This window comes from Trichogramma pretiosum, unplaced genomic scaffold (genome assembly GCF_000599845.2).
Source record: "Trichogramma pretiosum strain Unisexual culture from Peru unplaced genomic scaffold, Tpre_2.0 scaffold34, whole genome shotgun sequence".
NCBI lineage: Eukaryota > Metazoa > Arthropoda > Insecta > Hymenoptera > Trichogrammatidae > Trichogramma > Trichogramma pretiosum.
This window is the reverse complement of record NW_019641683.1, coordinates 974,560-1,000,658: the sequence shown is the minus strand read 5'-3', so window position 1 is coordinate 1,000,658 and position 26,099 is coordinate 974,560. Positions and strand designations below refer to the sequence as shown.

The 26,099-nt window shown below is 37.9% G+C and overlaps 1 protein-coding gene across 4 annotated transcripts; it reads left to right on the top strand.

The window, feature by feature from the left end:
• Positions 1–25,922, top strand: LOC106659984 (extracellular signal-regulated kinase 2). 4 transcript variants are annotated; one of them, XM_014382803.2, is made up of 12 exons: positions 1–655; positions 1,307–1,526; positions 1,629–1,759; positions 1,902–2,077; positions 2,862–3,001; positions 3,103–3,295; positions 4,347–4,484; positions 4,577–4,737; positions 5,844–5,903; positions 9,017–9,198; positions 16,707–16,922; positions 25,549–25,922. In XM_014382803.2, the coding sequence occupies exons 1-12, from the start codon at positions 566–568 to the stop codon at positions 25,837–25,839; spliced, it is 1,998 nt and encodes a 665-aa protein (XP_014238289.1). In that variant the 5' UTR covers positions 1–565; the 3' UTR covers positions 25,840–25,922. The 4 variants fall into 4 exon arrangements, with proteins under 4 accessions (XP_014238289.1, XP_014238296.1, XP_014238282.1 ...); XM_014382810.2 differs by having other exon boundaries at positions 3,091–3,295; positions 4,577–4,701; XM_014382796.2 differs by having other exon boundaries at positions 3,091–3,295.
• Positions 25,923–26,099: the final 177 nt, after the last annotated feature.

Sequence of the window (26,099 nt, the reverse complement as noted above, 5' to 3'; positions counted from 1 at the left end):
TCGATTGGTGGTCAGTCGAGTAAAAATGTTTCTTTTTTTACTTTGGTAAAAAAAATAATGCTTACAAATTAATATAACATTTCTTTACTAAGACGCATTTAGTAGAATGATACGGTTGTTATGTAAAGTATGTACTTGTACAATAAGCGAGCACAATTCTTGATGGATAAAATATTTGCACGTGTGCGATGCACGTTGGTATCGTCACCTGGGCAACGGTCAGCTTATATAGATCATAAACATACCCGAAAGAATGAAATCGTGACTACTTTTTACTTGGTCACATTATTGAAATTATTCACTCTTGCCATTTTCGGTGTGCATCGGGGTCTGGTGTGGACCAAAAGACCACTCAAACACAACAGCGTAGCCGATCATTCACTGGACCTCGTGAATCTATGACCAAAAAACGCAGTGCTTTATGAATGAAAAATGCAAGTTATAAAGAGCTTAATGCCGGTCGTCCATTCTAAACAATATATCAGCTGAAGCTGATATTTGGTGGCAGATTTTCTAGTAAAATTGTGATTTAATTAAGTTTCAAATTATTAAAGCTTTCATCAGTATGTCTGGCAAGAGACAGGCTGACAAGCACTCAGAAATCGATGTGCACGTAACCAAACACTACGATATTATTCGACGTCTTGGAAAAGGAGTAAGTCAAATAAATTTTAATCTTTGTAGATTAAATCAATAATTTTATTAGCATGAAACTATTATGAAGCAGTAATTTTTTAACATTTTTTGAGAAATTTTTTTAACATTTGACCAACTCCATTGATTGATTGTCCGTTAGCAATAACAAAATTGTTTTAAATTTAAGTAAACCAGAATTTAATAAAAGTATTATAACTAAAAAATATCGATTAAAATATTTTGCATTTTACGTCGCTTAGATTCATCATTGAGTCTAAAATTAAATCGATATTGAGCTTAAATTATCAAATCCATTACTTGATGTTTAGTTCCAAAATAAAGAGTAGCGAATTCTAATATATTTGTGAAAACAAATTTATATTATATGCGATTGTTTCTTATGATATTTTAAGCAATATGAGTCTTTTTAAAGCAGAATAAAATCAATATTTCAAGTTCACGTAGTGATATGGACAAAACAATCTACTTTCTCATCCAATGCTTTCCCTCTTTTACCTCTTAATATTAATCGATAACTATCTTACATTAAAAATAATCTACGCTATTCATTTGAAAATATTCATGAAAAAAACTATTTTTTTAAATAATTCGATGTAATATTATATTTCTTTTTAAATGCCGGTATTTAAAATACTATTTTTACTTTCAGGCTTATGGAATTGTATGGAAAGCAATTAATAAACGTTCAAAGGAAACTGTGGCCGTTAAAAAAATTTTCGATGCTTTTAGAAATCAAACAGATGCGCAACGCACTTTTCGTGAAATAATTTTTTTGATATCTTTTGTCAAGCATGAAAATATTATAAAACTTATTGATTTGCACAAGGCGAATAATGATCGTGATATTTATCTTGTATTTGAGTATATGGGTTGGTTAACATTTTTACTAATTTTTCATATACTATTACGATTTTTATTAATTTATTAAAATTTTAGTTAAAAAAAAACAATAATCTTTATGTACTTTACAGAAACTGATCTTCATAATGTAATAAAGCGTGGAACTATTTTAAAAGACATTCACAAAGTCTTCATTATGTATCAATTATTTAAAGCTATAAAATACATCCATTCTGGCAATGTGATTCATCGAGATCTGAAGGTAATTCATCCAATATGCATATAACTTGCACTTTTTCGACTCCACTGTATTGATTGCAGTAACTGTATAGTTTTCGCTCGATTGTATAAATAATTTTTAAAAAATTTTAAATACATTATATTCTTATTTTTATCAAAACTAGCCTTCGAACATATTGTTGAATACCCAATGTCACTGCAAAATTGCAGACTTTGGATTAGCCAGATCAGTATGTCAGCTCAATGAAAGCGATGGCGAGTTTGGAAGCGACCCCACTTTGACCGACTACGTTGCTACACGATGGTACAGAGCTCCAGAAATTTTAATAGCTTCAAAAAGGTAATATATACGACCGATTCTCAGGATGTTGAATAGCTAAAAAAATTTTTTTTTCTGTAAAAATAAAAAACTTTTTGTTTCCGATGCCAGAAATCTCCCTAAATTTTATTAGCATTTGTGAGACTGTCTATTATTATTTTTCAGAGGCCTAAAGTTGGCATTCATTATTATCGCAAATATTGAGCTTATTCCTAGACAGGATAAAATGACTTGAACGAAGAGAGCTTTTTTGTTGAAAATTTTTCAATTATTAGGAAAAAATATTCGAAACTTATCAATTAAAAGAAGCACAAAACACAAACTCTAATTGAGTTTGATCCGGACTTTCATCTCCAAAAAAGTCATAGAGCTTTTTCAAAGTTTCAACTACGTTCTAAATTTCGAATTGAAGACGAACGGCCAAAACTCGCCAGAGGGTGTTGAAAAATGGGCAAAAAACATCGAAAGTAGGCCAAAAAAGCGTTAAATTGCCCAAAACAGCATTAGCATCTTGAGGAAGCTCTGTGAATTTTTTGGAGATGAAAGTCCGGTTATAATTGATTAGATTTTAAGTTTTGTTTTTCTTTCTATCGTACTAGCCTTTGAAGTGCTCGGACACTTTAGAGTATGTTTCGGAAAATATGAACAATTTCCAAGAAAACAAAAAAGAGATCTTGTACTTTTTCGTTTAAGTCAGTTTATACGGAGCTATATAGTGATTAATGTTTAATTATGAAAAAATTTAAAATTTTTATTATACTAAAATAATTTATTATTTTCCTTATCACTCATATGTCAACAATAGGTACACAAAAGGAATCGACATGTGGTCATTAGGGTGCATATTGGGTGAGATGCTACTTGGAAAACCTTTATTTCCAGGATCGTCAACTATCAATCAAGTTGAAAGAATCATGGCTACACTTCCGACACCGACAGAAGAAGGTTCTAATATTTTACCTTTTTCGTATACAGAATAATTTCAATTACCAAGTGATAAATTATTTACATTTGAAACAAAATATATAAAGCAGAAATATTTTTAGATTTATTATCTATCAGTGCGGGATATGGAACAAGTTTGCTTGAAAAAACCCCAGCTACTCCTCATAAATCACTCAATGATTTACTTCCTGGAATATCTAATAAAGCATTAGATCTTATCAGTAATTTGATTGTTTTTAATCCTAATCAACGCTTGACGGCTATCGAGGCTTTAGAGCATCCATACGTTGCAAGGTAAATATTTATTCATTTAATTATTTTTTTTACCATTAAACACGTTTATACTTAAAAAATGTATTTGAAGAAGTATATTCATTATAATAAAATTAATTATGATATCATCTCTAAAAAGCACGTTATTTTGAGGGGATAGAAACGATTATGTTACTAAAGAGAGCTCACTCTATTATATGTATTTATTTCTAACGACTAGTATTAAAGCAACAAAATGCACCTTGATTAAGAATAACTACAGATTATGAATTGAACATTTTTTGCTGAATACCTACGAATATCTAATTTATCTATGCCATTACAAGACACGTGTTTATCTCGAGAATTCGTTGATCACAGAGGGAATGTATTATTTTTTTATTGCGATTTTCTTGTGCTACTGTTATTACAGCGAAGCTGCTATTAAACTAAAGAAAATTTTCAGGAAAACTCATTTTGAGTTGAGGCTAAGTCTCGAAGGAGACATTTTGCATGCTTATCAGGGCAGAGTGAAAAAACAGTTTTGATCAGAATGACGTGTTAGTATGAAAATAGCTTTAGTATAGAGTAAAAAATGATAGGAAACGGAAGGAGGGTGCGTACAAATGATATCTTCTGTGAAAAAATCGAAATCAAAGTTCAAAATGTTCTATTTAGCTATTTTTAAAAAGAAGAACGAATTGTATCGATTAAATGCGACATTATTATTAGAATTTATTAATTGCGCGGGAGGTTTTCGTGCTTGCAAAATGAATAGTCCTCATCGATTGGATACATAAATTTGGCCGATTTTTTGCAAAATTGAATATTTACTTCGAGACTGTTTGCTTCTAAGTTTAAAATGACACCTTCCTGCGCTTGTTGGCGGGGCGACGGCTTCTACGCACCCATCTTCCGTTTTCCATTATTTTTTCACCAATCTAACGCTCTATTGCTATTAAAAAGCAATCCTAATTATTTTCGCGTTTTCCATGAACTGTAGCATGAAGACACGAATTAAAGTACTTTTGAAACCTTATTAAAAAAGTAAATATTTCTGTTGATGAAAAAGATTTTTAATTTCTGTTTGTAGTTTTCACGTAAAAGAAAATGAACCTGAAAAAGGATCGAGTGTTATACCATTTTTAAGAGATGATGTTCAATTATCGGTTGAAGAATATCGAAATAAATTGTATTCAATGATGGATCAAAAGTCAAGAAGACACAAATCGTAAGTAGTAATGTTTTCATAATATTCAAATTATGATAACACAAAGTCATATCGTTACTTTAAGTGTTGGTTAATCTATTTTCTTTTTGAAGATCAAAATCAAGATCAAAATATTCAACTGAACTAATGAAAACAGATTACTGTAATTTTAAACAATGTGGTGATTCAAGGAAAAAAAGTTTCCATTTATCCTGTGATGACATTCGAAAAGATAAAAGTAAGAGTGATACTTTGAAAGCATTATTTTTAGAAGGTGAGGAATTCAAAAATAATATGAACTATGACAATTTGGTCAAAATGAAAAATCTTATTGATGCATTTCCATCTTGGGATATAGTCACAATATAAAAAGAAAAACTATGTATAGTGATCCAACAAGGAGATCATCACCTTTCCGTGTCACAGATCCTTTTGAAAGTTTTGTGGGGCTGCTCATTCCTAATATTGAAGCTCTCAATGCTTCGTTTAATTCCACAAGCTTTCGAGACCATTTAAAAAATGATTATTTATTACTAAAAATTCGATTTTTTTTCTAAAAAAAGGAATGATTGTAGAGAAAACCCGCTCCCAATTCATTGGCAAAGATCTTCGTCATAGAGAAATATTTATGTATGGCCACTAATATTAACTAACTAAACTTTTATTATTGATAAATTAATGATAAATCTTCAATTGAAGTTGATAAAAAGATGATGTGCTAAAAGTACATTGCATTCCGAGTACATTCACAACGTATCGATCTTAGCCAAAAGACTAAGAAGGCTGACGTACAGGCATTTGTTGGGAATTCAATTTAGTTTATAAAAATGTACAGAAATGATTATAAGATTCCTGGTTCAAAATCTTATTTTCGAGTCAATCACAAAGCTTCCTGTATCACAAAGCAAAAAGGAGTGACCGTTTTTTCATTGTACTTTTTCCCCATGAAAACGATTTTTTAGGGGGTACGTTCTAAAACTGTTTAAAATTTTTTTTGGAAACTAATGACTATTCTTGGAACTATGATTATTCTTTGATTGATATCAATACTTTTTTGTTCACATAGTCCTTTAGATTAAGCTAAGCTGAAGGGCTTAATTATTAAGTACCAGGAGCCCGAAAAAAACTTGTAAGGGATCTGTGATCTAAAGTCGAACTTGTCGGTTAAGCGCAGATGGGTATAATTTTAAACTCAAGAGGCTAAGAAAGGCTCAAGCAGAATTAATTATCAAAGGATGTCATCATCGTAGGAATTAAGAGCCTTTTTTGCCTCTTGAATTTAAGACAATACCTTTCTGTGCTGGGCGAAAAGTTTTTTTTGTAAGTTTGAAAAATAGAAAATTTTGATATTCACATGAATTTTTCTTTTTGTTACGACAGGAGAGACTAAATACATATCTAACAATGATAGTTGTGGAATACATGGCAAAGAAAGCAAAGGTAAATGACAAATAAAAATATGTACTAATTGTATTATCATCGTGATTGATATTTTAAAAATCGTTTAGAGCACTCTAACCTAAAAATCGCAACTTGAGCGATAGTTTGAGGCTCTTTAGACTATAAAAAATTGTATCAAACTTGTGTGAATAAGCTTTTTTTCATACCAGTGGCCCGAGAGTACTACTTCCCGGCCGCTGTACAAAACGGGAAGAGCTATTTTCAGGCCACGGTGTATGAAATAGTATATTACTGCCCTAGGCCGTATAACAATGCTAATTGACCTCGGCTTCGCCTCGGTCGCTTATTTCACGTCCCTGGGAGTTTTCTATTTTTCCCGGTATAGACCAGTATACGATTTTACATACCCCGGGCCCGAAAATAGCAATAACTATTGTTCAATAATTATCATAATAACTATTATTCAATTTTCAATTACATTCAGTGATAAGCGAAGAGATAATCCTATGCGATTATTCAAAGTTAGTAGTGGTATTTAAAAAAACCTTACTTATGGCTCTATTTGCCTGGCCGTCTCCATCAAATTCAAGACGCTCATAATCGTCATATATTTAATAATAATAAAGTATTCAAAGTTTTGGTCGTTAGTAGTCTTTCATTTAATGCGTCTACAATGAATTTGCTCATATATAATCTTTCTAATAACATGCAAAAAATTTACTCAATTGAAAGCTAATAGTTTGAAACGAGAATCTTTTAGTTTATTCAATACTTGACGGGATTTATTTGATTTCAATAATATCATAGCCAAGAAATTGATTATCGTTTACGAGTTGAGATTACCAATTGAATAGTTTAGGAACATAAGTTAGCATAAAAATATGAAGATTAGATGGGCCTACATGCTCATAAATGTTTTTTTTAAAAAAAGAGTTTATGGGATTTCGGATTATTATACTACTATTATACGTATGCTTATGATACATGTAGAAAATTAAAAAAATATTTCTTGACGATGATATTCATGCAAAAAGATCGCGAGTTCCTGGAAAAAATCATCGTCGAGTCCAAATTTCGACCTAGTGCGTCGAGCGGACTACCCTGAGAGATTTACGTACAGCAACATCGTGACTTCCCAGAGAAAGTCAACTTCGATTACGGATTCCAACCTAGTGAGTCGGGCGGGCTGCCCGGGACGATATTCGTGGGAAAATATCGCGACTTTCCGGAGAATTTTCGATATATGCGACATATACGCGACAGCGCATATACACATACACACAATGCAATGCGTATGAGGTGTGACTACTTAGGTGTGCTCATTTTTCATGCTTCTGACCTGTCTTTTTTTTTTTTTTAATTAAGTATTAATTTACAATCTGTCGTGAGACAATAAGTAAGATTTTTTTACATTTAATAGCGATGATTACATATTATACGTGTGACCGTAGGTCAATTGTAACCTCATATCTTACCCCCGACGTACCTCGTCGGTTACGTGTGTCCCTTGGCTCTGTGGATCCGTTCTGCACGTCCGGGGTCTACCTGTAAGCTTCATGCAATACGGGAAAGGAAAGCTCTGTACACTCACACACCCATCAAGAATCAAACACTCCATATAACAATAACAACTACCAGGTTTATTCGTATAAAACAAACAATATACACGGCTTCAGAGAGTACCCGAATACCCGGTCGACGGCAGACGCGACGATCGTAGCCCTGGTGGGCGCGTCGGCGCGTACGACTGACAAATACAACGACTAAGAGCTGGGCCGCCCGACTCACCACGCGATGTCGAGATCTTCTCCTGGTCCAGATCCACCCTTGGTCGTCCTTGTGGTCTGCTCGGCCGTTGGATCCGCTGGTTCTCTCTCGCGCACTCGGATCGACTCGAACCGGCACTCGCACTCTTTACTCGGGCGACGTAGGATCTTACTCGCCGTGCGGTACTCGTCAATCCGACCTAGACATCCCCAGGATGTCGCGCTCAACTCTCACACTTGAGCTCCGTTCGCTCTCAAGGCAAATCTTCGACTCCCTTCTTCTGTTCACATGTACGCTCTCGTATCTCAACGTATACACGTGTTTACGTTCTATTCTTTCACACTTGGCGCTCACATGAAATCATATTCAAAATACAATTATTAATAACGATTCTTATAACTAACTATACACTCGGCAAGTCGACGATGGTTCGTCAGGGCGGCCCAACAGATAATGCCAGTTTCGGCATTACACAATCATGTACGGTCCATAGCTATTTAACGCGATGCTCCGATGTTCCCAGTGGACTCGTCCGGATGTGGTCTGATTTAAGTTGAGCTTCTCACTTTAATAATGTTGTTGTTATCTAAAGTAGTGAACCGTTCGAAAATTCGAATACCTCATATCGATAGAATTTTTTCCAAGAAATCTGATGGGCTTATCAGATTCTCGATATCTCTTATCAAATTCAAATGAGAGCGAAAAGAAAGTTGGCAGAAAGTTATGGGCTGTATATATGAGTAGTGGCGTGTCGTCACTTAGTTCCTGTCATATTTGCCAGGTGGAGCGCGACACGCGCTCCTCGATCTTTATGCAATGGGTGTCGCTATGCTTTTTTCAAAACGAGGAGTTGCTGATTGAGCCGAAGAAAAGTGCTGTAACGAGTTTTGCACAAAGACTCCGAGGTAGTTCTTTTCGTTGAGGTGCTTTTTAGGCACGTAAGCTGTAATAGGCAGAGTGTGGGAGTGCGAGACATCCTGACCACAGCATTAATAAACAAACCTTATCTTTTATCTTTTTATTTACTAAAATAATAAGAGTCTCATTATTCGTGGCCCTCCCAACCCTATTTATTACATAATATTTTATAACTCAAAAGCCTAAAACTAGCGACACAGTTGCGATTTTTAGGTTAGAGTGCTATAAAATAGTTAATATTGATTATTGATCGAATTTACGGACGTGAGAGAAAATAGGAGCAGTAATCTTGAAAGTATATTTAAAAAATCTCCGAAATTTTCTATTTAAAATCTTTCTGGAAGGTTCGGTGACAACGATAAATACATTTTGTTATTTGTACTTATGTAATAATGAATTTAATTTCAAATAATTATTTGAACAATTTTGATATAATGAAAAAGATGCTTTAAAAATGTTCATTTTAGTTAAATATTCATCAACGCCATCCATGAAGCATTTGCCACAAAATATGTCAGTACAATATGCCTACAACACGATGAACAGTAACTACAAAGGCTTCGGACGTAATCAAGTAAAAAGTTGTTCATACCTTAGTCATCAGCAACATCCGCAAAACAAATCTCAGCGATCAGTGCAGTCTGATAAAGTAAGTTATTTTTAAAATTACTAACGCTTCGTCTTCACTCGTTGTCGCTCGTTCGGTACTTCTATAGTACTTCGGTAGTTCTATAATAGTTCTATGTATAATATTTGAAAGACTTACAAAAACAAAAGGCACAATTAAACGTAATACGTTTTGTTTTTTCAAATTTTCAATAAAAAATCTGGAAAAATTTTTTTCTTGTTTTTTTCAATCAAAATATATAACCTCAAATTTTTTCAGATTTTTTAATTGAAGGCGGTAGCTTGTAGAGCCGAAAAATTTTATTTTTAACAGAAAAGGTTCCTAGAACCCAATGGTTCCAGTAAAAAAATTTAAAAATATTTTTTTTGAATACGTTGTAAAATTTTAATAAATTTTGACTGTTTCAAGTTTTTGATTGAAGCCTACTATCAAGAGCATCACAAAGATTAATGCAAAATTCTGAAGACGTTTCTGAATACATTAAGGAATGATAAAACTCTTTCGAAGCTTTAGATTGAGCTAGGATGCTTCAATCAGAAACTTGAAACGGTAAAAATTTATTAAAATTTGACAAGAAATTCTAAAAAAATATTTTCAAGTTTTTTTTCAGAAGCTATAACTTTCAATTAAAAGATCTGAAAAAATTCGAAGTTATGTTTTTTGATGAAAAAAAGACAAGAAAAAATTTTTTTCAGATTTTTCGAGGATCCGTATCGCCCTAAAAAAATTATTTTTATCAAAAAAAGGGGTTTTTGGCTTCAAAAGGTGCGTTCACATCTCTGAAAAAATTTGAAAATATTTGAGGTTACTTTTTTCAATGTAATAAAAAAGTAAAAAAATTTTCGAAAAGGTTATTGCATCTTAACGCCGTACATGAACTTTTAAAATTTTCAATGATTTTTTCTGAAGGCCTAAAGCACTAAACAAATCTGAAAAAATTCAAGGTTGTTTTGATTATTGAAAAATATTCTTGTGAATTTTTGCAGATTTTTCAATTGCTTCAGGGCTTCAGAAAAAATATAGATAGAAAATGGACGTTTATAGAGGAGGAGGGGGTCCGAATTTTTGGTTTTGGCACTTTTTTATCATGTACTATAACATACCAAAATCGCGTCAAGATCGGTGACATACGTGCGGACGAAAATTTAAAAAAGTATTATTTTGACCCATAAATATAGTAAAATATTTTCATTTTTTTAAAAAAATTTTCTTATCTTGACCTTCAAATAACTTCGAAAATAAGCAAATCAGAAAAACAGGTTGGATTTAAATTTAGCGATAAAAACATAAAGTCTACTAGGACTTTGGAACTGAATATTTTTTTTGTGTCCCTATGGTTTAGAAATTTTTTCATATGCACCCTAGAAAAGCAGAGTAACAAACAGAATATCCTCAAGACATGAAAATCCAACTTTTAGCCCCTGTAGATCCATGAGGGTTGGACCTAAGGGGCTGTGGTGTTCAGGATTTTCATTTTCCATTGTGTTCTTGAAGAGTAAATGATTAGTTTCAACTTCATTTTTGGGTCTGTAACACCTGTTGTGGAATAGCCCATATATTAGCATTACAGTATATGTTTGAAAAAAAGCAATCAATATAAAATAAATAATAAAAATGTTTTCTCGCAAAAGAGCTGCTAATAGTTATGTAGATCTGCAATCTACTTTAGATGAAACATTTTCTAAAAATTCAAATAATTTAATTAACTTAGTGAGTGATTATTTAAATTATGAAAGTGATATTAGTTCTGATGAAAGTGATAATGATGAAGATTTGCAGTGCAATGGAATAATCAAATGTCGAAAATACCAACTATCAGACTGACTAGAATGTACTGTACTAGATGTAATAGTGCGCAATATGTTGTATTTTGATAATACCCTTATAAAAATTTCCTATAGGATCTCGCGAAATTCCTACAGGAGTCCTATAGGATTCCAATAGGAATTTCGCGGGATCCTATTGGAAATTTTTATAAGGGTAAATATAAAATTAACACATAACTTATTTTCATTTTTAATTTCTTTGTATTTTATTATATTTTAAAGTAATATTTTGAAATCAGAAAACTTCAGGGTCATTAGAGGCCCAAATATCGACGCTTTTATCGAAAAATAGTACGTTTCTATCGATTTTATAATGTAAACGTGCTAGTTTTCGTTAACAGTGTCGATATATCGAGTTTTGCACGTGAGAAAACGCATTTAAGAAATTTTTGCAGGTCCTGATGAGGCCCAGAATGACCCTGATTTCAGAAAATACTAATCTGGGCCTGTATTGAACCATATTATATTTCTAGTCAGGGCCAAGGCTGGAACTAGATTTGGCCCAGATGATCAAATCAGACGACTATCCTGGCCCATAACTACGCCGGCGTTGTATTTCCAGTTGGGAGTACACTTTTGTGACATTAGATCTGACACGCAGGAGGAACGTAAACATAGCGAAATAGTGCGCGTTATGTTTACGTTTTACCCGTGTGTCCGATCTAATGTCACCCAAGTGTACATAGTAAAGGAATTTCAAAGCCAAAATTTCCTTCCGTATAAACGTCCATTTCCTATCGATAAAGCTATTTTTTACTTTGAAAATCTGGAAAAATCATGAAGTTACATTTTAAAAACACGAACTACCTTGAATGTATTCAGATTTTTTAGATGCTTCAGGACTTCAGAAGAGAACATTGATCATTTTTAAAATTTATAAACGGTGCTACAATGCAACACAAAGCCTGCAAATTTTTTCACTTATTTTTGGTATTCGGATTCCTGAGGGTCGAAAATATAAATGCATCGTTTGTAAACGTTCTAGCCATTGCAGCTTCTTAGTTACATTTCCTAAACTATAATACCTTGACCAAAGTCGCTCGGTCGTGCACTCGAAAACGTTAAGCAGTCTTCGAAATTGACGAAGCATGAACCTCCTCTCATAGTGCAATCTTTTTCTGCTTCACGATTTATGATTAAATCCCTTTCCCGAGTAGAAGCTAGAGCTTCAAATAATAATATTAAAAATAGTTATTTATTCAACAAGTGCCCGAAAGGCGTTTTTGGGCACGAGCGTGCGGAAAAAGACATGAGTGTCGGCCATACCGGCACGAGTGGGTTTTTTTGCGCACACTGTACGCTAAAAGCTGGGCGCGTGTTGCATACAAAATTTTATGCAATAGGAGACGAAAAATACTTTCATTTAAATGAGGCGTTTTACCGCACACCCGCGTCCAAAATGAGGCATTTTACCGCACACAAGTGTCCAAAAACGCTTTTTGCGCATTACAAAATGTGCGAAAAAAGACATTTTTCGTCATACTATTGCATAAAAAATTTTATGCAATTAGGCAATGTCACGTAATTTTGGCCGCGAGGTGGCAGCGGCGCTCCAAGTCATGTCAGTCACAGAACCGCGGTTCTATAACAGCATTTTTAATACTTTCAGTCGTTAGTTGTGTCGTCTGCTTAGTATCAAAAAATAATACAACAATACGCATGACAATGACTGCGGTTCTGTGACTGACATGACTTGGAGCGCCGCTGTCACCTCGTGACCAAAATTCCGTGATATTGCCTAATAATAGGCGAAAAATACTTTCATTTAAATGAGGCGTTTGACCGCACACCCGTATCCAAAATGAGGCATTTTACCGCACACCAGTGTCGAAATGAGGCATTTTACCACACACTGGTGTACTGTAACGGTGGAAGTTACGAGTGAAGAGGGTACATAGTATTACTAAATAAAATAATTGATACTGCGTTGGTCGCGTTAGCGACCGGGTCCAGTTACCTGAAAAGAAGTCAGAGGGGAAAGTGCACAGGTAAGCAATCGATACGAAAGAATTAGATTAAAAGGAAAATAATTATTATTGAAAAAAATGGATGAATAAGTAAATTACAGTCGTGCTCAGGACGGCAATTAGGTGCAGTACCACGGCACGCGCGAGTGTTCGCTTAAATCAGCGAAGGCGAGTCGCAATGCAATGAGAAAGAAAAAAGTCGATACGGAAGCTGGCACTTACACGCAGTTGCCTCCGTTTGTGACTCCACGACCCATCCACTACGTTGGATTGCAGGGCGCACACATGCACTCGCCCACAATGCACTCGTTGCACTCACTTGACTCACGCGGCGTGATACGACTCGACGCGATTACAGCGGGCTGCGATCAATTAATCAAATCTCTTTAAATTTCGAGCAAGTGAGACCTGCTTACAGTCAGGCCCAAGCTGTACTGTTTGCGTAGCTCGCTGCTTCTTCCGTAATTTCTTACGACGCGCTCGCGTTTCACGCAGTCTCCGACGCGCGCGTGATTCTGTATCTCTCTCCTGCGATCTGCCGTGGTCGCGCTTCTGCACCTGCAACATAAATCTCATGTGTGATTACAAATCGTCATGGCTTTGTGGGAGAGAGAGACGAGATCCTGTCCGGATTCTCGTCACAGTACAAAAACGCTTTTTGCGCACTAAAAAATGTGTGAAAATAGTATATTTTGTAACAAGTGCGCGAAGCAGTTGACTCTTCCAGAAGTTGTTTTCACCCGAGCGTAGCGAGGGTGCAAAGACTCCTGGGTGAGTCAAATTCCTCGCGGACTAGTTGCAAACGATATTTTTTAACCCTGCTTGCAAGGAACTAGGGTTTTCTGACGATTTAAGGTTAGAAAACCCGTGTTTCGCGCACGCAGTGTTAAAAAAGACATTTTTCGTCGTACTATTGCATAAAATTTGTTTTTATTCTTTGACAAGTTTTAAAACTTTTTGTTTCGTGCATTGTAATGATTAAAGTCTCCTATTTTTATTTTGAGTATCGAATATATCGAAACCCAGTTTTTTTATCTCCTTATGTCTTCAGAAATGTCTTTAGAATTTCGTATTAATTTATTCGATGCTAGCGCATCAAATGTTACCTTCAATTTATAAGATTAATTTATTGCGATCGGGGTTCATTAAGTACGATTTTCTCCGGATGTATGGGTTATTTTGTCAAATTAAAGCATCTGGTTACGTCATCGGTGCATCAAGATGAAATGTATTTTCAGAATTCTTCATAAAAATTTTTATCAGAATTTTTCTTGGACACTGCGTGCTTGAAGAGCATATAGGTTTGCCGAAAATACCACCAAATTCTGTAGTAAGTGTTCGAAGTATGTAAACCACTGAATATGAAACCGTTCGAACAAAAGTCCTAGCTGCTACTCTAGTGAAACGCCCCCTCAAACTTTATCAAACCGGCATTGCCGTTATTTCATATTGTTGTTTTTTGGGTTTATTCATTTGAAATATATTAAACTCACTTTAATTCATATTCATAGTTGTACAGTAGGGTGTCCGTTATTTCCCGACTTTTTTGTATTGCTTCTCCCCCCACCTAGATGTCTTCTATTTGATAAGACAATGAGAAAGCCGGGTTATAGAGTTCGAAAAAATGATTTTAAGGTGGCCCCCAAGCGGCTTGAAGCTTACATGTATTTTAAATGGGAAAAACTTAAAAATTTGATTCTCAGCGATAAAAATGATGAAAAAATTTGAAAAAATTCAGCAACCCATGTATTTAATGTATTTTTTGACGAGGAATCGATTGGTGACCTTGAATTTGACCTTGAACATAACCTCAAAGCTACAGAGAATCAAAAATCGTTTTTTTCACAGTGACCCCCATTTTTTATTGCAGATTCGAAAAGAGCGGAAAATTTCATGTCTGATTATGTCTTTCGATTTTTTTTCAAGGGTATTCAAAAGGCGCTGCAGATATAGATAAAGCCCTAACTAGTAAAAACTCGAAAATTGCACGCCAAAATTAGGGTTTTATTTGTATCTGTAGCATCTTTATAATGCCCTTGAAAAAAAATCAAAAGACATAATTTGACTTGAAATTTTCCGCTCTTTTCGAATCTGCAATAAAAAGTGGGGGTTACCGCAAAAAAAACGATTTTTCTCAATATTTTGTTCGCTGTAGCTTTGAGGTTATGTTGAAGGTTAAATTCAAGGTCACCAATCGATTTCTCGTCAAAAAATGCATAAAATACATGGGTTTGCGAATTTTTTCAAATTTTTTCATTATTTTTAACGCTGAGAATCAAATTTTTAAGTTTTTCCCATTTAAAATACATGTAAGCTTCAAGCCGCTTGGGGGCCACCTCAAAATCATTTTTTCGAACTCTATAACCCGGCTTTCTCATTGTCTTATCAAATAAAAGACATCTAGGTGGGGGGAGAAGCAATACAAAAAAGTCGGGAAATAACGGACACCCTATTGTACAGCTTCAAAGAGCAGAAAACTACTTTTAATTTAGATATTTTAAAAACATTCTAAGTCATTAGAACCGGAGATGCTGCTTTATAAAATTTCATCGGCTGAAGAAACAGCTGTATGAGATAGAGTATGAACAGTTTTTTCACTATATCTTCGGTCCTATTGGTCATAAAATGTTCCTAGCCTAACCAAATCAAAGATTATTTTATACTCTCTAAAGTTATATAATTTACCATGGAGGTTACGACAGCTTTATTATGAGTGAAATGACATAAACCGTTACAAAAATGATAAAAATCTAATAATGTCATATTTTTTCGATGTTTCTAAGCATTAGCAAAGAGTACTATTGAAATAGGAAAAGGATTAACACATAATCAGACACAGGTTAATAATAAATATTGACACGTTTGAATATTAATGAATAGGATGGCTTATTACAATAGCTGTACTGCTGGAGATACACTCATGAGCGAACTAACTCTATTGAGGATGTACGTTACGCGTGCACAGTGTTACAAACATAATGTACACGAGTAGCGCGGTATATATGAAAATATGAAATCGTGCATTGTATATCCTGAATATTCAACATGTACAAATTAACCTTTGATTTAGTTAGGCTAGGAACATGTTATAACCAACAGGACCGAAGATATAGCGAAAAACGTTTCATGAAAAAATTGAGAAAAACAAAAAAAGTTTTTTTTTTTAGTTTTGTTCATTGGAAATATACTGAACTCACTTTAATTTATAATTCACATATTTAATATAGGTTCACAGATTTAATATTTACATTATTTGTGAAACTTCATACAGCTATATCTCCGGTTCTATATGACTTAGAATGTTTTTATTGTATCCAAATTAAAAGTAGTTTTCTGTACTTTGAAGCTGTACAACTATGAATATGAATTTAAGTGACTTTAATATATTTCAAATAAATGAACCCAAAAAACAACAATATTAAATAACGGCTATGACGGTTTGATGCTGTTTAGGGGGCATTTCACTAGAGTAGAAGCTAGGATTGTCAATCAAACAGTTTCATAATGAGTGGTTTACATACTTTCGAACACTTACGACAGAATTTAGTGGTATTTTCGGCAAACCTATATGCTTTTCAAACACACTGCGTAGAAACGATTTTTGCGGTAAACTCAAGGTTCTTTAAAATAACGAATGATTTTTTTATATCCGATAGATTTCTAAATACTAAAAAATTAATAATATAAATAATTCATTTAATAAAATTTACATAATATAACATGTTTTTTTATGTAGCATGATTATGGCGCTAGCTTATTAATTCATCAACCATCTCAATTACGCAGATCTTATGGCAACAATATTATAAGCTCGTCCGTGACAAAAAATCAATTAGATTATCGACCAAAATCTAGCTTTAGCAATAGACAAATAGTATCAGTAGAAAAAGTTTCAAGCCAGTATAAAGACTATTCATCACAAAATACTAATTATCATTACAAAAAAATGCAGGTAAACAATTTAAAAATAATGTTACGAATATAAGGTAGTGATTAACGGGTGGGCCGACAAAAATCCGAATTCATAATAAGCGAGTCGATTCGTAGAGAAAAATTCATGAATTATATTGTGTTTCTGTTTTCAAATTATGCTTTTGATTTCCCCCGACATGATAAGTTTACTTTCAAGCAATTTTTAACGTACTCTTTACTCATATAAAAAATATATTTATAAAAAATATATTGCCCAAATAATGGAAGTGTTGCCAAGGGAAATATGACGTTTTTTTTTAGTACTGTTTAATTCAATTGTTATTACAGTACGTACTTTTGTACAAAACCACACACACACACACACACACGTGCCACGGCGCTTGGACTAGAAAGCGAGTAGGACGTGTGTTGCTCGCGCTCCTGTATTTTTAAATCCTAGTGCAGTCATACGTAGTGCCGAAGTGTCTGTGGGTGCGCCAAGTGTGCAGGTTGACGCGCCGCGTCGGTATACACGTGTGTGCAGCTCTGTAGCTGTGCGTGTAAAGCTGTAGTAGTGCTTTTTTTTCCTTTGCTGCGTGTTTTCCCGCGTACTGTGCTGTCGGTGTGAGCTTCGCACGTTGGTGTGAGTGCCTGCCTCGCGCTGTGGTGCGAACGGCGAAAGCGTGTGCGACTCGCGGTATGACATCGGCCGTGAATGACGGGCTGCAGAGCCCGCAGGGGCAGACGTCGGACAAGAGACCCAGCATGCCAAGCCTGGCGGAGCGTGGCCCGCTCTCGTCACCGAGGATGTCTCCTTATACAATGGTGAAGACGATTAAGCAAAAGATAATCGTCGCTCCTTTGCATTGCAAGGAAAAGGACGCCGGGCTCCCGTCTCTCGAGGAATTCGCGACCGGGACCTTGGAGGACAAGCTTGAGCGGATGGACGGCCTTATACGGGGTCTTGGCCAGTTCATAAAAGGCAAGTCCAACCTGCATAAGGAGGTGTTCAGCTACCAGCTGAGCCTTGGTATGGCCCTCTCAGCGCTGGTGAAGTCATTGGATAGCCAGGTGCCGCCTCGCCCTCCTGCAGCAGATAAGGCGGTCCGCACTTCCCGTCTGTTCTCGAGCAGTGAGATGAGCAAGCGGCCTGCAGAATCATCACCGGAGACGTGCGTGCCGCCAAAGCGTAGCGCGGGTGCTTCGGGTCCCACACGGTCGGACGACAACAACAACGTCGCCAAGGACTGCGACAACTACGTCCTTGTGGACCGTCAACGGCGCAAGCCGCAGCCCTCGATGTCAATCAACGATGATCCTGCCCGCCAGGCTTCGAAGCGGCGTCCACCGCATCGTCAGGTTCACCATCGTTCGGACGCAATCATCATCAAGGCAAATGATCCGTCTACGTACGTAGCGTAAATAACATCAGACGCAGCGCCGCGGGTGCCTTAGTGCAGCAATTGAAGAAAGGTGTGCATAACGCCTCCGATCTCGGTGAAGAGCTTGGTAAGGTGCTTGGCGCCGTGGCTACAGACAGTGTCCTGCAGCACACGTCCATGCTCGAGATCAAGGACTTGGACGAGTGTGTCACCAAGGAGGAGGTCACCATGGCGCTGGACACTCTGCTTGGCGTTCCGGTGTCTAAACGCGACCCTGTGAAGTCCCTGTGGAAGGCATACGCGGGAACACAGGTGGCTGTGGTCGCGCTACCGGACAACCTGGCAGCCACAGCGCTGAAGCTCGGCCACATACGGATCAGCTATGTGAACTGTCGTATCCGTGGTCACGAGGAGGCCGCGCGCTGCTACCTCTGCTGGAGTCCTGGTCATATGACTGCTCGCTGCAAGGGTCCCGACCGCACGGAGCTCTGCTATCGATGCGGCCAGAAAGGCCATCAAGCTAAGGACTGCAAAGGCCAACCAGCTTGCGTTCTCTGCCAAGAACGAGGTGCTGACGATCACCGTCATGCCTCCACAAGCTCGAGCTGCCCTCTTGCACGGAAGGTCACCCAAGCCCGCCGATGATGAGAGTCCTCCAGCTCAATCTCAATCACTGCAAGGCTGCCCAGGACCTGCTCGGCGATACCATCAGCAAGCTGCGCATCGACGTGCCCATCCTGTGTGAGCAATACAAGAACCTCACTCCACCCAACACATGGCTCGCCGATGCCGACGGCCAATCAGTTATCTGGGTACAAGAAGGAATCCCGGTTCAGGAGCGCCCGGCAAGAGTGTATCCCTACTTCTCGTGGGCGCGAATCAGCGGAATCTTCTTTTTCAGCGTCTACGCTCCGCCAAGACTCTCTGAGATGGAATTTTCCGCTCTCCTTGCGAACATCACCGAGGAGGCCCGTGGCAAGAGGCCCCTTGTCATTGCAGGGGACTTCAACGCATGGTCGACGGAGTGGGGGTGTAGGGCGACTAGACCGCGGGCACCCATCCTGCTTGACTCGTACCCGATTACTTGCTGAGAATAATTTTCAACTACTTCTCGGCAAGAGTGCTCGACTTCACCACGGTCCAGAATCCTACGAAGTCACAGCAGGTGTCCCACAGGGGTCAGTATTGGGCCCGATCCTGTGGAACGTCAAGTATGACGCGATCCTGCGCCTCAACTTCGATGGCGATGTTCGTATCGTCGGCTTCTCGGACGACATCGCAGTGGTGGCTGTCACCAAGCATCTATGGCAGATCGAACACGATCTGAAGGCTGCTATTCTACAGGTGCGAGGCGCACTCCAAGCTCTCAGCTTACAAACAGCAGACTACAAGACGGAGGCTCTGCTCATCACAAGCAAAAAAATAGAGGAAACCATCACCATCACGGTAGGCGACCACAGCATACACTCGTCCCCCTCCATCCGCTACCTGGGCCTGCACATCGACGCCAAGCTGAAGTTCGACCACAACCTCCGAACAGTCAGCGCGAAGGCAGCCGGTGTGATCGGTGCCCTTACGAAGATCATGCCCAACTCTGGCGGGCCCAGAAGCAGCCGACGTAAGCTGTATGCTCACGTCGTCGACTCCATACTCCTGTATCGAGCCCCCATCTGGAGAACAGCAGCACCAAAGCGAGCCTACATTCGTCAGGCGGAGTCAGCCCACCGAAGAGCCTGCCTGCGTGTGATCGAAGGCTGTCCGCATGTCTCTTACGAGGCCACATATGTCCTTGCCGGCATACCACCGCTGGCCCTTCTTGCGGACGAGTAATGCTTGGCAACGCTAAGCAAGTGGCAGGAAGCATGGGACTGGTCGACGAAGGCCCGATAGACGCACCGACTGATCCCAAATATCAGAGTGTGGATCGAGAGAAGGCACGGAGAGTTGAACTACCACCTCATGCAACTCTTGACCGGGCATGGCTTCTTTAAACACCATAGCCGACGCTACGACCATAATCAAAGCGCGCAATGCTCGGTCTGCCCCTCATCCATCGAGAACGCGGAGCAGGTATTCTATTACTGCCCGAGGTTCAGCGAAGAAAGAGAGAGACTACACTCCCTGCTCCACGAGGTCATGACGCCGGAAAACACCACCGGGCTCATGCTCGCGAGCGAGCTGAACTGGCTCGCGGTTGCTTCCTTCGCCTACTCAGTCGTAATAAGACTGAGAGACGAAGAAACAGACAGAAGGGAATGACCGGACGATGTGGCTGGAAGAAGACGCCACCCCATCCAAGCCATCATGAAGCGCAAAACGCCAATCCCTCCACCCCCGTGAAGTAATGCCTAACGGCGGTTTCCGCGGGGATGGAACAAAGGGAAATTGATGTGGATGTAACTACATAATCTATGTACAGACTAAAACAATATGCTACGTTTCTACTTAATGTAAATTTCTATTTTCTCTTTCTACTAAATAAAACACAGTTACACATCCAAAAAAAAAAAAAAAAAAAACCAACACACACACAATCGGCCTCCTTGGCTCAGTGGGTATAGTTCTTGCCTGCTGATACAAGGATGTGCCGTAGGGCGTGGGTTCGATCCCCACTTGGCGAATTTTCGAGGTTCGTTTTTTCGCCTGGTGTGGTCGAGCCCGTGCCCGAAGTAGAGCGGGTACCACTCAAAAAGAAAACCCGGGCTACGTCATCAGCCTCCGAAGCGGTAAACAACCCCGATCACTGTGCGAGCTGGAAGCGAAAAGGATAACCATAAGTAGGAACCTGAGGCGAGGACTCACAAGGCTGTCAATAGATGGAGCACAACACTCCCATGATGAAGTCAGAAGTGAGAACCACACTCACAAAAGGGTGCCGGATGCGGGAGCTTAGGCTCCTTCCAACACGCATATGATGGCGCCTGAAGCGAGAACCACACTCACAAGACGACAACAGAAAAGGAGGATCAAATACTCACGGAGACTCACAGGGTAGCGCCGGAAGTGAGAACCACACTCACAAGATGTAGCCGACAGAGCAAATGGGGCACTTGCCATCGGCTGCAGAAGCGAGAACCACACTCACAAGATGGCACTAGACAGCGAGTTTCAAAAGATATCTAACTCAGGAGGAGATGCCAGCAATGTGTGACCACGCAGTAGACGGCTCTAAAAAAGGGGATACGACAATCGACGATGGCATCGCACAGGATCGGAGGTTCACCAAGTAGAAAAAAGATGAGTCCCTGAACCCCTAATCGTTGCATATCACTATGCGACGGATGGAGGATGCATGGAAAAATAAAGACTAACATAGAAGTAGCAGAAATGCTCAAATAACGCCAGCCTCACCGAAGCAATGCCTAGCAGCGGATACCGGTGAGTGTCCGAATGGGGTGGAGTAGAAAAAAAACACACACATACACACACACACACACACACACACACACACACACACACACACACACACACACACACACACACATACNAAAAAAAAAAAAAAAAAAAAAAAAAAAAAAAAAAAAAAAAAAAAAAAAAAAAAAAAAAAAAAAAAAAAAAAAAAAAAAAAAAAAAAAAAAAAAAAAAAAAAAAAAAAAAAAAAAAAAAAAAAAAAAAAAAAAAAAAAAAAAAAAAAAAAAAAAAAAAAAAAAAAAAAAAAAAAAAAAAAAAAAAAAAAAAAAAAAAAAAAAAAAAAAAAAAAAAAAAAAAAAAAAAAAAAAAAAAAAAAAAAAAAAAAAAAAAAAAAAAAAAAAAAAAAAAAAAAAAAAAAAAAAAAAAAAAAAAAAAAAAAAAAAAAAAAAAAAAAAAAAAAAAAAAAAAAAAAAAAAAAAAAAAAAAAAAAAAAAAAAAAAAAAAAAAAAAAAAAAAAAAAAAAAAAAAAAAAAAAAAAAAAAAAAAAAAAAAAAAAAAAAAAAAAAAAAAAAAAAAAAAAAAAAAAAAAAAAAAAAAAAAAAAAAAAAAAAAAAAAAAAAAAAAAAAAAAAAAAAAAAAAAAAAAAAAAAAAAAAAAAAAAAAAAAAAAAAAAAAAAAAAAAAAAAAAAAAAAAAAAAAAAAAAAAAAAAAAAAAAAAAAAAAAAAAAAAAAAAAAAAAAAAAAAAAAAAAAAAAAAAAAAAAAAAAAAAAAAAAAAAAAAAAAAAAAAAAAAAAAAAAAAAAAAAAAAAAAAAAAAAAAAAAAAAAAAAAAAAAAAAAAAAAAAAAAAAAAAAAAAAAAAAAAAAAAAAAAAAAAAAAAAAAAAAAAAAAAAAAAAAAAAAAAAAAAAAAAAAAAAAAAAAAAAAAAAAAAAAAAAAAAAAAAAAAAAAAAAAAAAAAAAAAAAAAAAAAAAAAAAAAAAAAAAAAAAAAAAACACACACACACACACACACACACACACACATATCGGCCCCATCGTCTTCGAAATCGAGGATGCCGGGACTTCGACCAGGCCCTCGACGCGCCAGAGCTGCAGGTGGAACGCCCGTGCACTCGATGCAGACCGATTCTCTGCCGTCGTGTCCGGCGCATTGGTCGCTCGAGGGACGGCAGAGGATATGGCGTCGAACCTCATGGACGTCATTACCGGTGCATGCGACGCATCCATGTCCAAGGCAAACCCACGCCGCCGTCACGAGCCGGTGTACTGGTGGACGGCGGAGATCGCTGATCTTCGACGCTCTCGCAGACTCTTCCAGAGATCGCGTGGCCGACAGGACGAGGAAGCCCACAATGCCAACTACGCCTCCGCAAGACTTCTGCTGCGCGTGGCGATCAAGACCAGCAAGCTGTCCGGTGCTGGAGACAGCTTTGCGACGAGGTCGACAGCAACATCTGGGGCAAACCATACAGGATTGCCATGTCGCGCCTGCGATGGCCGCAGACCAAGCAGCCTAGCTCCCCTCTCCTAGTGCGCGGTGCGGTGGCGGCTCTGTTTCCGCGAGTGCCGAGCGGGCCTGCCTCGCAGCTGCCGCGACGGGCGGGAGAGCTAATCCCAGCCGTCACCTTGGAGAAACTCAGGGAAGCTCAGTCGAGGATCAAGGAGCGCTCGGCACCCGGCTCGGATGGCGTATCCAACTCGGCGCTCAAGCTCGCTATTGCCGCACGTCCCGACGTCTTCCTGCGGGTCTACACGATGTGCCTGGAGACTGGCGTCTTCCCGTCTAGCTGCAAGCGCCAGAGACTCGTCCTGATCCCAAAGCCAGGCAAACCTCGCGACGAGCCGTCCTCATATCGTACGCTGTGCATGCTGGACACGGCGGGCAAGATTCTCGAGAGAATCATATGTGACCGTCTGGAGGCTTTCACAGAGAGACCTGGAGGCCTTACGGAGCGACAGTATGGCTTCCAGAAAGGGCGATCAACGATAGATGCCATCGAAGACGTCATTTCCACCGCCCGTGAGGCCATCGCTGGCAAGAGATGGTACCGCGGCACCAAGAAGTACTGCGCCGTGGTGACACTCGACGTGAGGAATGTGTTCAATTCGGCTCGGTGGGACAACATTCTCGCCGCCCTACGCCGTTTGCTCGTACCCGATTATACTTGCTGAGAATAATTTCCAACTAATTCTTGGCAACAGTCCTAGACTTCACCACGGACGATGTTCCAGAGTCCTACGAAGTCACAGCAGGTGTCCCACAGGGTTCAGTCTTGGGCCCGATCCTGTGGAACGTCATGTATGACGCTATCCTGCGTTTCAACTTTGAGGGCGATGTTCGTATCATCGGCTTTGCGGACGACATCGCAGTAGTGGCTGTGTCGCCAAGTATCTATGGCAGATCGAACACGATCTGAACGCTGTCATTCTACGGGTGCGAGGCGCGCTCCAAGCTCTCAGCTTACAAACAGCTGACCACAAGACGGAGGCTCTGCTCATCACAAGCAGGAAAAAAGAGGAAATCATCACCATCACGGTAAGCGACCACAGCATACGCTCGTCCCTTTCCATCCGCTACCTTGGCCTGCACATCGACACCAAGCTGAAGTTCGACCACCGACTCCGAACAGTCAGCGCGAAGGCAGCCGGTGTGATTAGTGCTCTTACGAAGAGCATGCCCAACCTTGGTGGGCCCAGAAGTAGCCGACGTAAGCTCCATACTCCTGTATGGAGTCCCCATCTGCCCACGTCAAAAAAAAAAATCACATACATAAACACAGAGGAATATATCTAAAAAACAAAGAACAAAAAAATTATACATGTAATACAAAAATAATAATATAAACAGAGTATACAAAACCAAAGTACACCTAATTCAGTTGTTCGCACCTTGTATTGATCCCTGCTATGGGTGATGAATTACCGAGTTGAACAATATCTGACCATAACATCTGCCGTCGTGGTTCATCTCGTGAACTGACAAAATGATGTTTTAGATAGTAAAATTATCCAAGGTTGCGTGAGTTGCGTACTGACCTGAACCATCTTTGGCCTAAAGTATACGCTAATCAGAGTATCCATGACACACACGAAGAAAGCTTAACGCAAATATCGTTAATGCTATCATTATGTATGTAGCTCCCATCTGACGTAGTGTAACAGAGACGCAGGCATACATAAGCCAGGCAGAGTCGATCCATCGAGGAGCTTATTTTTACGTCATCTACAATCACCCACGCGCATTGAATGAGGCTACTTATGTTCTAGCCAGCACAGCTCCTATTCCAACTCACTCGACTCGACATCATAAAATTGATCGAGCCAGCGCTACGATAATAATCTTGGCGCACTGTACCTGGTTTGCTACCCTGAAATCGAGAATGTGGAACGCATGTTTTTCACTGCTCACGTTTTGGAAACAAAAATGAGTGGCTTTAGACATACCTCGAAGATCAGAAAGAGCAAAAGATGGAACACGATTTCCAATATGTGCTTGTTGACGGTACCAATGTGAATTCCTAGCTTGTTAAATAATTTATGTACCTACGCTGCCTTCAATTATTCATTTAATTATGTAAATATGCTTATAGTGTACTAAATGACTAATGAATTCAATAAAAGACTTTTTTAACATTACAATGTATTTTATGAATATAAGATCCTAAATGTCTTACGAAATCTGCTTCAAAAACGTTCGTGGGTTTTGAGGCCTATCTTTCCTCTAAGAGAAAGCAATAAAATTTTCATTAACCTTTTTTAAGACTTTACTTGCATTTTTGTTGTAACAGTAATACGATGAAATCATTATCAAGGTTTTTTTATTCGAACAAAAAAACCAGTAGCGTCAATTTTTTAATAATATAATTGTAATTTAATTTAAGCATAGAAGAGCAATTTTGATTTATATATATAACTTATTGTTATTTTACAAGGATGCACGGAACCATTCATCAATGCCTGAATCAGCTAATACGTATAATGATGCGGTTTCCAGAAAGTACCTCCAACGTCAGAAAAAATCAGTAGAAAAAAAATCAGATAATCATTATGGATCAACTGAAAATGTCTGCGGCAAAAATGCATTACATTTTGGGAACAATGTAATGAATAAAACAAATAATGACTCTCGTTTGTCAAAAAATATTGGAAATTATTCACAAAATCACAGTGTCATATCTGCTTCTGCATATAGAAAGTTAAAAAATAGTACAATTGGATGGTAAAATTAAAAAAGCACGAACGAACATTAAATGGAGATTTCAGAAAAAATTATCAGTTTAGTTTAATATGCATGGTCTAAAATAAAAACTTTATATGAAAAATAACTGGTAAATTACTCAACTTTATTCTTAACTCAATTTATTGCCATGCCTGAAATAAAAAAATAAATATCGATTTTAATTAATATAATATCAAAAAGTTTTTTGACTTTAAGGGGACTGGATTCCTGCATAGATTGGGTTTTAATACCTATTAACGATTC